Genomic DNA, 14,936 nt, shown 5'->3' with positions numbered 1-14,936 from the left:
AAAGAATAATCAAAAGATTCTTTAAGTATTGTGTAGTGATTATTTGTTTCTTTTTGAATTTTTGTTTTTCATTGTTTTAGAGGATCAAGGAACAAGCTTTTGTTTTTGCTTGTTTTCCCTCTTTTAATTGTGGAAATATTTCTTTATATTCTTTCAAATGAGTAGTGTTTTCTTCTGTTTCAGAACTACACTATTGCACTGGCGCTTATCGAATTTCACCCGTAGATGTAAATAGTAGACCTTCCTCCTGCCTTACTAATTTTCTTCTAAATGGTAACTTTCATCATTTAATTGTTTTGACTGAGATTATGACAAGTGAAATCATTAGTGAGAATATGTGAAAATGTGGATTCTCGGAAAGCTGTTTTCTTCAATATAGTCTAACCATTTTATTTCCCAAAGCTGTTTTAAATTTATATAATGGTAAATACCCTTTAACAGTTTTACTAATGTTTAAACATAAGTTGACTTTGTCTTTCAGACTATTGTATCTAGGTAAATTTACTTAATATATTTTTTAGAATTTTTATTTTAAAAATTTGACATTTAGAGTCTAAGTTGATTTTTTTTGGAAGATAAAATAATATAGGGCTTCCCTGGTGGCACAGTGGTTGAGAATCTGCCTGCCAATGCAGGGGACACGGGTTCGAGCCCTGGTCTGGGAGGATCCCACATGCCACGGAGCAACTAGGCCCGTGAGCCACAATTGCTGAGCCTGCGCATCTGGAGCCTGTGCTCCGCAACAAGAGAGGCCGTGATAGTGAGAGGCCCGTGCACCGCGATGAAGAGTGGCCCCCACTTGCCGCAGCTAGAGAAAGCCCTCGCACAGAAATGAAGACCAAAACACAGCCATAAATAAATAAATAAATACATTAAAAAAAAAAAAAAAAAAAATAATATAGACTTGTTTATCTTGGCCTATTGAATTTTAAATTGCAAAATATATATGGAATTATTTCTCTTTAAACACTATATCTTTATTATAAATAAACATCTTATTTTCAGTAATATACCATATTATTCTTACAGGTATGACTTTAAATCTGATGTTTCCTTGTGTAAAAATTTTTTAAAAAAATTATTGAATTCCATTTGCTAAATCTAAATTCTGATGGCTCCTCTGATGATTCTTCTAATAACTAGGTTTTGGAACCACAGTTGTAAAGAGTTACTCTGCCTTTAGCATAAGGTTAATTTCATTGTTATATTAAGCACAGTTTGATTATCAGATTATGTAATGTTCAGATTAAATAACATTTGGTCATGTAAAGTAGCAAGTAGTTAAAATAACAGTGCCAATAAGGAGGTATGGTAGAAGTGAATTGAGACTTGCTTTCTCCCCCAAATGGTTTGTAGCTTTGATAACCTAAGGGTTATATAAGAGTTGTCCCACTTTTCTTCTTGATGTCCAGGAGAAAAATTTTGTATGAACTTGTAATTGAATGAATAATATAACCAAACACTGTACTTACTTTGGAAAACTGTAACTATGTAAGCTTGGAGAAGCAAAGAGAAAGCTAAGGCTAGAATTCAGATTTTTAGGACTTGATATGCAGATACACTCAATTAGCAATGCTGGTTAAAATATGAAGAGCAATAAATAAAATGAAAAATCTAGACATAAATCTTAAGGGAAGAACTAAGAGCCCTTGGGATTTCATTACTGATAGAGTAATCTTGTTTTTGACAGGTCGTTCTGTTTTATTGGAACAACCACGAAAGTCAGGTTCCAAAGTCATTAGTCACATGCTTAGTAGCCATGGAGGAGAGATTTTTTTGCACGTCCTTAGCAGTTCTCGATCCATTCTAGAAGATCCGCCTTCAATTAGTGAAGGATGTGGAGGAAGAGTTACAGACTACCGGATTACAGTAAGACTCTAATATCTATAAATTTTGAGTCTGTCATTCAGCAAGTACATAGAGTACCTATTATATGCTAAGATCTGTAGCAAAAAGAAGTTTAGAGAAGTTGGTTTTTTATTATTGTTTTAATTAGGTGAATTTCCTGCAGTACTTGCTCAAAAGAGCCGTTTATCACTATGTTGTCTTCCTTACATACTCAGTGTATGCTGAGAAGTATCTGAATAGCATTGACACACACTGGAATTATAGGAGAGAATGGAAGTTGATTTGAACTAATATTTTAGGTGGAATTTTATTTCTAGTAACTTAAGTGCCAAGCATAAACATTTGAAAGTTTGGATTCTGCTACTTTGAAATAACACTATAAATTTTTATATTATTGAGAGGTGCATACAAGGAAATTTTATCTGTTTTTGGTAGAAATTGAATTGTTCTGACTTGAATTTTTCACTCTTCCACCCCTCTTTGATATTTCATGGCTGTCTACTTTTTAAGGTGGTTTTAAAAATTAAATGTGAATGATGTATATGAATATACTTTGTAAACCACAAAGTGTTTTGTACTGTAATTGTTTTTGATTAGGCTTTCATTTTTATTTTTACATAATTTTTTAAATAAGGAGAAAGCTAGTAAGTATTCATTGTAGAAAATTTAGAAAATGTAGATTCTTTTTATAAAAAAGCAAAAACAAAGACTATCAATTACCTGTAATTCCATCATTCAAAGATAACCACTGTTAACATTTTGATGTTGTATTAAGGTAATTTTTAAGCAAAATGGTATTCTAATGTGATGAACTTATTCTTTTATCTGCATATAATAGAAAAGAGTTAAATTATAGAAGTGAAGAAAAATGAGTGTTTTTAAAAAGTGGAAAGAACCATGAATGTTTTAATGTTTGAAGTTTTCTTCATCTCCCTTGAATAAAGGCTGATAGGTTTCATGTTCAAAAAGAAAGGAAGAAATTAGTGTGTGGAGGGCGGGCTGTTAGAGAAAATGCTTTGTTGCATATCACAGGACAGAAGACCTCAGGGGAACAGACTGTTACATGTAATCCGTACTGAAACATTAGAAAATAGTTTCTAATTTTATCTTATTTGGTTATCATTAGGATTTTGGTGAATTTATGAGGGAAAACAGGTTAACTCCTTTTCTAGACCCCAGATATAAAATCGATGGAAGTCTTGAGATTCCTTTGGAACGAGCAAAAGATCAGTTAGAAAAACACACCCGTTACTGGCCTATGATTATTTCACAGACCACCATCTTTAACATGCAAGCGGTAAGTGTTAAATAGTTTCAGTTTTTCTTCTAGATTAGTTATATATTGTTTACAAATAACATTTATCAAGCAAAGAATGAAATATAAGAGTTTGCTACAGTTAAAGAATTAGTAATAGAAAATGGAAGTGATGGTTATAGATTAGCTCTCCATGGTGATGTTTAAAATCAATTCAAGTACTGTTTAGATGCTTCGATACTTATTTTTCATGACAGATTTTTTTTCTTTCTTTCTTTTTTTTTAAATCTAACAGGTAGTTCCATTAGCCAGTGTTATTGTGAAAGAATCTTTGACAGAAGAAGATGTGTTAAACTGTCAAAAAACAATATACAACTTAGTCGATATGGAAAGAAAAAATGATCCTCTACCTATTTCCACAGTTGGTACAAGAGGAAAAGGCCCTAAAAGGTAGGGTTTTTTTCTTTCTTTCTCATATATCACATTTTCTTGATACTTACTATTTTTTTGAGCTAACTTATTCCATATGTAAATTATATGTTTGGGGGTGTGTATATACACATACATATGATTAAGATGAAATGATATAAAATAGCAGAATTAGATACATTATCACTTAGAATTGCACCATTGGAAGAGAAAGGAAACCCATGTTTAATTATTTCTTTTAACTTTATCAGTAACAAGTGACACTTGGGTATTATTTAAAGAGTATTTTGTAAGAACATTATTTTAAATCTTTACTTTAGAGATGAACAGTACCGTATCATGTGGAATGAGTTAGAAACGCTTGTCAGAGCCCATATCAACAATTCGGAGAAACATCAAAGAGTCTTGGAATGTCTAATGGCATGTAGGAGCAAGCCCCCAGAAGAAGAAGAACGAAAGAAACGAGGAAGAAAAAGGGAGGACAAAGAGGACAAGTCAGAGAAAGCAGTGAAAGATTATGAACAGGAGAAATCTTGGCAAGATTCAGAGAGGTGATTTCTTAATTAAATTAACATAGCACTGTGGTGCCTTTTGGCATATCCCATTCTACATGTACCGCATTTGAACATTCAGACCTTATTTATTAGTACTTCATTTAATATGTGTTTATTGTATTGTATAACTATTATTTTATCATTCTTCAAGTCTGGAAGGTCTTTCTTGGGCTTAAAGAGGTATGATTTTTTTTTACTATTGGGGCAAAAATAGTGTTTAATTTTTTTCCTAATTAACTTCTGAAAGTCATAATACATGATTTTTGGTATCAGTAGTTGCTTTTATGTGTTATGAACATCAAAGGCATAGTTTTATTTCTTTATTCAGTGAATACTTATTAAAAGCCCATGATGTGCCAGTCATTTGGCATACGATCCCTGCCCTGGAAGAATGTACAGTGTTGTGTAGAGGTAGGCAAGTAAATGAGCGCTTTACAGCAAAGTGTGGAAGATGCTATTATAAAAATAGGTATAGGAAACCCTTGAAAGCATGAAAGATCATAGTCCTATTCTGAAAACCTTCCTCAATAGTACACTCTTTTCCTCAGTTCATGATTTATATAGTGATGTCAGGGTTAAATTTGGAAAAAAACATAAAAAGTAATAAAGGTCTATAAATAAAAATATCATGACATATTATCAGTAGTTGGCTCTATCTTCTACCACCTTGCCAGAAATGAGGCAGAGAACCAGGTAACTATTACAATGGCAGTGTAGCCAGTCCTTAAAAACAGAACTTACTATGGAAAATTTGAAACTTAATCCAAGAGTAGAATACAGAGTTACCTATTATCTACTTTTAAAAGTTAATCAATTCATGGCAGATCTCATTTCATATATATTCACATCCATTCCCCTCACCACTACCACCCTCCACCTCCCCCACCTGAATATTTTGAAGCTAATTCTGGAAAGTGTATTATTTCATTCATAAATAAGTAGGACACTTTTATTCCATTTGGCCTTAGAGGTTCACTTCTGCCTTAGTGCTGCTGAGTTTCTGAAACAGAATTGTCTTGCTTTAAGAAGAGGGGGGAAAGAATATTCTCATTCAGATCCCACTGATCTTCAAGTATATGAAATTCAAAATAAGCTTGGAGTTAAGTTCCTACCTTAAGGAACATAAGTACATTTCCACATACATAAACTAGGGAACAAATGCTAGTAGATTTCTTAATCTTATTTGTAATTTGAAATAGTATTTTGTCTATATCTTCAGAAATTAAAATTGTGAAGTATCTTCCAAAGATCACATTATTTGGGTTTTTTTTAAATTTTATTTTATTTTTTATACAGCAGGTTCTTATTAGTTACCTATTTTATACGTATTAGTGTATGTATGTCAATCCCAATCTCCCAATTCATCACATCACCAACGCCCCCCTGCCACTTTCCCACTTGGTGTCCATACATTTGTTCTCAGCATCAGTGTTTCAATTTCTGCCCTGCAAACTGGTTCATCTGTACCATTTTTCTAGGTTCCACATATATGCATTAATATACGATACTTGTTTTTCTCTTTCTGACTTACTTCACTCTGTATGACAGTCTCTAGATCCATCCACGTCTCTACAAATGACCCAATTTCGTTCCTTTTATGGCTGAGTAATATTCCATTGTATATATGTACCACATCTTTATCCATTCCTCTGTCATTGGGCACTTAGGTTGCTTCCATGACCTGGCTATTGTAAATAGTGCTGTAATGAACATTGGGGTGCATGTGTCTTTTTGAATTATGGTTTTCTCTGGATATATGCCCAGTAGTGGGATTTCTGGGTTGTATGGTAGTTCTATTTTTAGTTTTTTAAGGAACCTCCATACTGTTCTCCATAGTGGCTGTATCAATTTACATTCCCACCAACAGTGCAAGAGGGTTCCTTTATCTCCACACCCTCTCCAGCATTTGTTGTTTGTAGATTTTATGATAATGCCCATTCTAACTGGTGTTAGGTGATACCTTATTGTGGTTTTGATTTGCATTTCTCTAATAATTAGTGATGTTGAGCAGCTTTTCATGTGCCTCTTGGTCATCTGTATGTCTTCTTTGGAGAAATGTCTATTTAGGCCTTCTGCCCATTTTTGGATTGGGTTGTTTGTTTTTTTAATATTGAGCTGCATGAGCTGTTTATATATTTTGGAGATTAATCCTTTGTTCGTTGATTCATTTGCAAACATTTTCTCCCATTCTGAGGGTTGTCTTTTTGTCTTGTTTGTAGTTTCCTTTGCTTTGCAAAAGCTTTTAAGTTTCATTAGGTCCCATTTGTTTATTTTTGTTTTTATTTCCATTACTCTAGGAGGTGGATCAAAAAAGATCTTGCTGTGATTTATGGCAAAGAGTGTTCTTCCTATGTTTTCCTTTGAGAGTTTTATAGTGTCCGATCTTACATTTAGGTTTCTAATCCATTTTGAGTTTATTTTTGTGTACAGTGTTAGGGAGTGTTCTAATTTCATTCTTTTACATTAGCTGTCCAGTTTTCCCAGCACCACTTATTGAAGAGACTGTCTTTTCTCCATTGTATACCCTTGCCTCCTTTGTCATAGATTACTTGACCATAGGTGCGTGGGTTTATCTCTGGGCTTTCTATCCTGTTCCATTGATCTATATTTCTGTTTTTGTGCCAATACCATATTGTCTTGATTACTGTAGCTTTGTTATAGTCTGAAGTCAGGGAGTCTGATTCCTCCAGATCTGTTTTTTTTCCATCAATACTGCTTTGACTATCCAGGGTCTTTTGTGTCTCCATACAAATTTTAAGATTTTTTTGTTCTAGTTCTGTAAAAATGCCATTGGTAATTTGATAGGGATTGTATTGAATCTATAGATTGCTTTGGGTAGTATAGTCATTTTCACAATATTGATTCTTCCAATCCAAGAACATGGTATATCTCTCCATCTGTTTGTATCATCTTTCATTTCTTTCATCAGTGTCTTACATTTTCTGCATACAGGTCTTTTGTCTCCATAGGTAGGTTTATTCCTAGGTATTTTATTCTTTTTGTTGCAACAGAGATCACATTATTTCTGACCTTTAAAATTTCACCTTTATAAATTCTTCTTCATTTTCTTTTATAATTTTAGCCCCATTTTACAGCTGACTATGTTACTGAATTACTGCATTATAGGGAGGAAAAGGGAAACTTGTGTTTAAATTCGTTAAGTTCTCTTACCTGATTTTAATTTGAGGTATAGCTTCTGATTTGTTCCTAGGCTTATGTTGTGAGAGCCAGGTATCTTTTATTGATTGGTATGTAAAGTCTAGTTAAATTATTGAACCATTCAGATTTCTGAGAATTTAAACTTTTAAGTTTTTATTATTTGTCCCTCTGAAAGATTAAAAGGAATCTTAGAACGTGGAAAAGAAGAGTTGGCTGAAGCTGAGATTATCAAAGATTCACCTGATTCCCCAGAACCTCCAAATAAAAAGCCTCTTGTTGAGATGGATGAAACTCCACCAGTAGAAAAATCAAAAGGTAAGGTAGAACTGCGGTAACTATGTTTGTAAAAAGTTTTCCAGTTTAGTTCTGTTGTACAGTGTCCTTTTATGTTGTGTGTGAGGAAGAGCTACTCACTGCTCCTGATGTTGTTTAGGAGACCCTTTGTTCACAGGCTTGGAAAATATAGGCAGTAAATACATTTGTCAACTTTTTTTTTAAATTTTAGTTTATTTTTGGCTGCGTTGGGTCTTCATTGCTGTGCATGGGCTTTCTCTAGTTGCAGTGAGCGGGGGCCACTCTTCGTAGAAGTGCGCAGGCTTCCCATTGCGGTGGCTTCTCTTGTTGCGGAGCATGGGCTCTAGGTGCGTGGACCTCAGCAGTTGTGGCACACAGGCTCAGTAGTTGTTGCTCCCGGGCTTTAGAGCGCAGGCTCAGTAGTTGTGGCACATGGGCTTAGTTGCTCCACGGCATGTGGGATCTTCCCAGACCAGGGCTCGAACCCCTGTCCCCTTCATTGGCAGGCGGATTTTTAACCACTGTGCCACCAGGGAAGTCCCATTTGTCAGCTTTAAAGGAAACATAGTGTCATAGATTTATTAATGAAGCCTTTGGAAGATAAACACTTTTACTATAAAGTCTGTGGTTTAAAAAATTTTCATTACATAAACTTGAATCTGTGTATATTCCTAACACTATACTAAGTGCTAGGTTATTGAGGACAGACTCTTTTCTCTAAGCTGTTACTGAACTTAGGGAAGGATCTAATATCCCCATTTACTGATAAATTAAAATGTCTTGTGAATGGGTTTCAGTAAAGGTATTACAAACAATATTTTTATTGTAATGCCTTTTATGTCTTAGTTATAGGCTGAAAAGCTGAATCTCCTCTTGAGGAATTCTAGCAGTCAAAGATAGGATTTGGGTTTGGGAGTGCCTGAAATCACTTTAGGCTTTAGTTATCTTGAAGGTAAACTAAATTCAGTTCTTTCAGGGTAAATGGGAAATGGTATGACAAAGGACTGAGTTCTTAAACCACTGTGCCTTTACATAAGACCTCAGAGCTAGTTACAATTATTGGCAGCTCATCCTAGGGAGAAGGTCGGATTGTTTGTTTTTTTTATATACTATTGTTGTAATATATATTGTAATACATGTTAATATTGTCCAGTTCACTGATTTCTTTGAAATTGGAGGTAAGAGCGATCTTATCATATTTGTCTTTCAGGCATTTGCCCAGGGTACCTGGAAAATAATGGGATTTAAATAAATGTCTATTGGTAAATTATTCTATTACTCACATGCCACTGCTGATTAGGATGAGGTTAATTTAGGTTTAATCTAAGCAGTGCTTCAACACTGTTTGGAAAATAGAGCTCTAAAAATTATTATTTATAGTAGCAAAAAGTTGCAAGCAACTGAAACATGAATTAGCAAGAGAATGACTTAAATGATGGTGTGTCCACAGGGTGGAATTTATAAAGCCCCAGAATAACTATTTTCACAAATACCCACTCTTTCCTCTTGCTAATGTATGTCATTCAGATTTTAACTTAAGTAACTACTTTTTCAGAAAAGACTTCCCTGAGGACCTCCTTTCACAATTAAGTCAGGTACTTCTTTGTGTTTCTATTGCATCCCATGATTAATACTATGGTAGCACTTAGAGTACTGCATTGACATTGCTGATTGATATGTTGCCTCTACTATTCAGCTGAAACATTTCAAAGGCAGGGGCTTTTAAAAATTTACTGTTGTAGGGTTTCCCTGGTGGCGCAGTGGTGGAGAGTCTGCCTGCCAATGCAGGGGACACAGGTTCGTGCCCCGGTCCGGGAAGATCCCACATGCCGCGGAGTGGCTAGGCCCGTGAGCCATGGCCGCTGAGCCTGTGCATCCGGAGCCTGTGCTCCGCAACGAGAGAGGCCACAACAGTGGGAGGCCCACGTACCGCAAAAAAAACACGACAAATTTACTGTCGTAAGTTTTCACTACCACCCACTACAGTCCCTGGTTTATAGTAGAAGTTCAATTATTATTTGTTAAATGAAAAAATTAATGAATTAATGTATAATAAGTTAAATTTAAAATGCAGGTTACACAGCCATATATACCATGATGTCCACTTTATTTTAAAAGAAATTTTTATACACGTATGCACTAGAGCATGTCACTTAGATGAAATATCAGCTATAATTCAATTAAATAGATCCCTGAAGCTTTTCACCCTAGAAACACTATATAGAGTGGCCCATATGAGAAGCAACTTGATTGCAAATCACTGCCTGCCCTTGTAACTTTCCATTCAAGACTGGTACTTGCAACTTGTTTGTTTCTTTTTTCATTCTATTTTACAACCTAAGTCATATGTCTCTTCTGATCAGCAATTTGATATGGGTCTTTTGTTGTACCTCAGTTTCATCTGCTTTGGAAAATAACTTCCTAGGGCTCTCCAAAGTGAATTTTGTGCTTGCTGTGTAGTCTGCATGGAAGGTTGGGCTATTCCAAACATGCCCTATAGATTTGGTGAAAATCTGTTCACCTCTCTTTGTGTAATGCAATAATAGAAAAACCCAAATGTAATTTTATTGCTATAGATTGGCATTAAAAAAATATGTATGGTTGTTAGAGCAGTAGTATTATCGGTGATTTATCCCCTCTTTATGTTTTGCTTTTTTCTACACTTTATCTAATGAATATGTATTAGTTTTATAGTAAGAAAAAATGTTTCTAATTTTGTTATTATGGAAAATTTATATGCAGTAATATAAACTCTTTCTGGTGCACAGTCTATGAGTTTAGACCTTGTATACAGTTGTGTAACAGCCACTACCACAGTCGGATATAGAACAGTTGTGCTCGTCTTACACTGCCCTACCCCCAATCCCTCATAACCATGGATGTGTCTTTTTCCCCCTATGATTGTGCCTTTCTCAGAATGTCATATAAATAAAATCATAGAGTGTGCTGCCTTTTGAGGTTGGCTTATTTCATAGAACATAATGCATTTGTGATTCATCTGTGTTGTGTGTTTATCATTGGTTTTTTTTTTTTTTTTTTTTTTTTTTTTTTTGCTGTACGCGGGCCTCTCACTGCTGTGGCCTCTCCCGTTGCGGAGCACAGGCTCCGGACACACAGGCTCCGCGGCCATGGCTCGCGGGCCCAGCCGCTGCGCGGCATGTGGGATCTTCCGGGATAGGGGCACGAACCCGTGTCCCCTGCATCGGCAGGCGGACTCTCAACCACTGCGCCACCAGGGAAGCCCTGGTTTTTTTTTTATTCCATTGTATATGACTGACTTTATTAGAAAGTGCCACCTCATTTTTCCAAGTGGCTGTACATGTGCATTCCCACCAGCAGTTAGTGAGAGTTCTGGTTGTTCTGCACCCTTGGTAGCACTTGGTATTGTCACGATTTTTTTTTTCTCTCCTAATAAGTATGTAGTAGTATTTCCTTGTGGTTTTAATTTATATTTTCTCTCATGACTAATGATGGCGAGTGTCATTTCATTTGCTTATTTGCCAGCTGTGTATCTTCTTTGATGAAGGTCCATTCAGATATTTTGCTCATTTTTAAATTGGGTTGTTTGGGGGGGGTTTATTGTTGAATTTTGAGAATTTTAAATTTATTCTGGGTACAAATCTTATGTTGGATATGTGATTTGCAAATGTTTTCTCCAAGTCTGTGGATTGTCCCTCTCCTGAGAGCGACTTTTGCAGGGCAGAAGTTTCTAATTTTGATGAAGTTCAATATATAAATTTTTTTCTTTTATGATGTGCTTTTGGTGTTATATATGAGAAATCTTTGCTAATCCAAAGTCACAAAGATTTATTTCTATGTTTTCTTTTAGGAGTGCTATAATTTTATTTATCTATCTATTTATTTATTTATTTTTATTAAAGTATAGTTGATGTACAATATTATATGTTACAGATGTACAGTATAGTGGTTCACATTTTTTAAATGTTATCCTCCATTTATAGTTATTATAAAATATTAGCTGTATTCCCAGTGTTGTACAATATATCCTTGTAGCTAATTTTATGCATAATAGTTTATACCTCTTAACCCCCTCCCCCCTTCCCTCCTCCCACTGGTAGCCCTTCCCCCTTTCTTCTCCCCACTGGTAATTACTAGTTTGTTTTCTATATCTGTGAGTCTGCTTCTTTTTTGTTATATTCACTAGTATGTTGTATTTTTGAGATTCCACATATAAGTGATATCATACAGTGTTTGTCTTTCTCCATCTGACTTCTTTCACTTAGCATAATACCCTCCAAGTTCATCTGTGTTGTTGCATATGGCAAAATTTCATTCCTTTTTGTGGCTGAGTAGTCTCCCATTGTATGTATATGTATAGATGTATACATACATATACACACACACACACACACCACATCTTTATTCATCTGTTGATAAACACTTAGGTTGCTTCCATATTTTGACAATTGTAAATAATGTTGCTATGAACATTGGGGTGCATGTATCTTTTTGAATTAGTGTTTTTGGGTTTTTTTGGATATATACCCAGGAGTGGAATTGCTGGGTCATATGGTAGTTCTATTTTTAGTTTTTTGAGAAACCTTCATACTGTTTTCCACAGTGGATGCACCAATTTACATTCCCACCAACAGTGCACAAGGGTTCCCTTTTCTTCATATCCTTGCCAGCGTTTGTTATCTGTGTTCTTTTTGACAGTAGCCATTCTCACAGGTGTGAGGTGATATCTCACTGTGGTTTTGATTTTCATTTCCCTGATTATTACTGATTTGAGCATCTTTTCACATGCCTGTTGGCCATCTGCATTTCCTCTTTGGAAAAATGCCTATTCGGCTCTTTTGCCCATTTTTAAATCAAGTTGTTTGTTTGTTTTGATGTTGAGTTGTAAGGGCTGTTTTTATATTTTGGATGTTAACCCCTTATCAGTCATATCATTTGCAAATATTTTATCCCATTTGGTAGCTTGTGTTTTTGTTTTGTTGATGGTTTCCTTTGCTGTGCAAAAGCTTCTAAGTTTAATTAGGTTCCATTTGTTTATTTTTGCTTTAGGAAACAGATCAGTAAAAAATAATTGCTATGATTTATGTCAGAGTATTCTACCTATGTTTTCCTTTAGGAGTTTTATGGTTAATGGTCTTACATTTAGGTCTTTAATCCATTTTGAGTTTATTTTTGTATATGGTGTTAGAGAATGTTTTTTGCCTTTTCTGTTGTGCAGAAAAGAGTTAACTATAGCAAGCCTGAGGCTATTATCATTAGAAAAGCCTGCTTTCAAGTTTGGCCCTTGGCTGACATCTGGGAATATGGCTTTTGAAACATTCCCCAAATGATGAAGTTATTTTGCCTTATATCTGAACTGAACACCTGCTTTCCTTCTGGGAGTCTGGAATTTTGGTAGTTGTAGTTAGGCAGGGAATGCCTACGTGACCAGCCCCCAGAAAAACCTTGAACTCTGGAATCTTAAATGTGCTTTTCTGGCAGAAATATTGTACACACATCGCTGCATTTTTGCTGCTGGAGGGAGTATGCACTCTTGTGTGAACCCTCATGGGAGGGAGAGAGCATGGAAAGCCTGCAAATGGATTCCTCTAGTCTTTGACTACTGTGCCTTTTCCCCACACTGGTTTGGCTATGTGTCCTTACTGTGCTGTTGTAACGATTCCTAGCTGTGACTGTAACTTTATGTTTAGTCATTTGAGTCCTTCCAGCAAATCACTGAACCTCTAGTAGGTGGTCTTGGGGACCCCTAAACACATACAAATTTTAGAATAAAGGGAAGATGATATTGCTTAAATTATATAAAGTGAACAATAGGCTAAGGGATAAATTTGTTAAGTTTGTAAATTTTGAAGTAATGAATTATTCTACCTTTGTTCTCTTTCAAATATTACACCAGGACCAGTGTCCTTATTATCCTTATGGAGTAATAGAATCAATACTGCCAATTCCAGAAAACATCAGGAGTTTGCTGGACGTTTGAACTCTGTTAATAACAGAGCTGAGTTATATCAACATCTTAAAGAGGAAAATGGGTTTGTATTCATAATTGTAGAAATTAGCTTTGTTAATTGCCTTATAGTAAGTTTAAAAAAATAAGCGCTGCTTGTTTGTTGTGTTCAGCAATTTTTTATTACTTATAATAACTTTTATTACTTATAATATTATGGACTCATACATGTTACTTATGAAGAGAAAAAAAATTACCTTCTTTGATTCTTGGTACTTGTAAAAGACCTGATATTATTGACTGTAACCATGAATGTTCATTAAACATCATAGAGGGAAAAATTGTAGAGAAAATGTAGTATGCAGCACTGACTCTTGTGTAAAATAACAGGGAGAAAATATTTCCTAGTAAGTAATACAGTATTAGGAATATTGATTTTAATTGAATAAATCTAAAAATAATTGAAGATTTATTAGAATAAACCTAAAATAACTTAAATGGTTATTTTAATCTTTTTTGGAAGGAATTCTCTTAAAAATGTATTGATAAAGGTATTTCTTTAGTGGAAAAGGAAATAAATCCTTGTCAAAATGGAAGAGATTTTTTCCCTTAGTTTTGCTTGGGGCAGTATAGTGGGAAAAAACCAGTGGCCTTGGAAATGAAAGCTTGGGGAAGTCGTGTAATCTCTCTGGGCCTGCCTCAATTTTCACTCATTTGCAAAATGAGGAAGTTAAATTAACCAGGGGGAACCCTAACTTTAGTCACTTTCTAAAGTGCTTACATTCTTCTCTTCTATGACTATATTAAATTTTAATTTCATTTAATAGTTAGATAAGGAGAAAAAATATTGGTAGTTAATGAATGTTTTATTTTACCAACTCATTTTTTTCCTCCTATTTTTCAGAATGGAGACAACAGAAAATGGAAAAGCCAGCCGGCAGTGAAGAGTGACTTGAGCAACTGAATTTAGTATATTGCATAAATATTTTGGATGGAATTTGATATAAGAACTTTTACAGCAAGATTGTATAGTTATGTTGCCTGGACTGGTTTTTACATTTTTAAAATATTTCAACTAACTTTATCTTTTTTGTATTAATTGTAAAATTGGCACATACGTCAGAAATATACATTTGTCTTCCCAAATTAAACAAATTTATTTTATGGTAAAGGGTGTTCCCTCTGGAAATGTTTTTTAAAAAATTCTTAGGCTTCTCTTTGCCAAATAAAACTCTTAAAATATCTGAAATGCAAAATATCGGAGTATTCCTTTAGGAAAAAGATAATATTCATATAATGGCTGACAATTTTAAGAAATTCTAACAGAATTTGGGTGAGATTTACATTTAATATAAAATATTGCCTATGATCCTGCAGCATATGCAGTGCTTTTCCAAAAAATAATGTTTTTCTGTTTGTTTATTTTAATTTAAGTTGTTTTGTGTGTGTGTTGCCTACTTAAAAGCAGAGT

The 14,936-nt window shown here is 34.6% G+C and overlaps 1 protein-coding gene across 2 annotated transcripts in view; it reads left to right on the top strand.

The window, feature by feature from the left end:
- INTS13 (integrator complex subunit 13) overlaps positions 1-14,699 on the top strand; it is a gene marked incomplete at its 3' end in the record, with an annotated part of 33,732 nt that extends 19,033 nt beyond the window's left edge. The window contains exons 10-17 of one of the 2 annotated variants that reach the window (XM_081249552.1): positions 184-273; positions 1,691-1,869; positions 2,975-3,145; positions 3,399-3,553; positions 3,853-4,083; positions 7,421-7,560; positions 13,415-13,550; positions 14,370-14,699. In XM_081249552.1, coding sequence (XP_081105678.1) covers positions 184-273; positions 1,691-1,869; positions 2,975-3,145; positions 3,399-3,553; positions 3,853-4,083; positions 7,421-7,560; positions 13,415-13,550; positions 14,370-14,409 — 1,142 coding nt within the window. Of the gene's footprint in view, positions 1-183; positions 274-1,690; positions 1,870-2,974; positions 3,146-3,398; positions 3,554-3,852; positions 4,084-7,420; positions 7,561-13,414; positions 13,615-14,369 lie in introns of those variants that run through there. The other variant, XM_081249551.1, reaches the window with a different exon arrangement.
- Between the last annotated feature and the right edge of the window lie 237 nt (positions 14,700-14,936).

This window comes from Mesoplodon bidens, assembly GCF_964165515.1.
Source record: "Mesoplodon bidens genome assembly, chromosome: 11".
Classification (NCBI taxonomy): Eukaryota; Metazoa; Chordata; class Mammalia; order Artiodactyla; family Ziphiidae; genus Mesoplodon; species Mesoplodon bidens.
The sequence above is the reverse complement of the archived record's forward strand: the minus strand, read 5'-3'. Positions and strand labels throughout refer to the sequence as shown.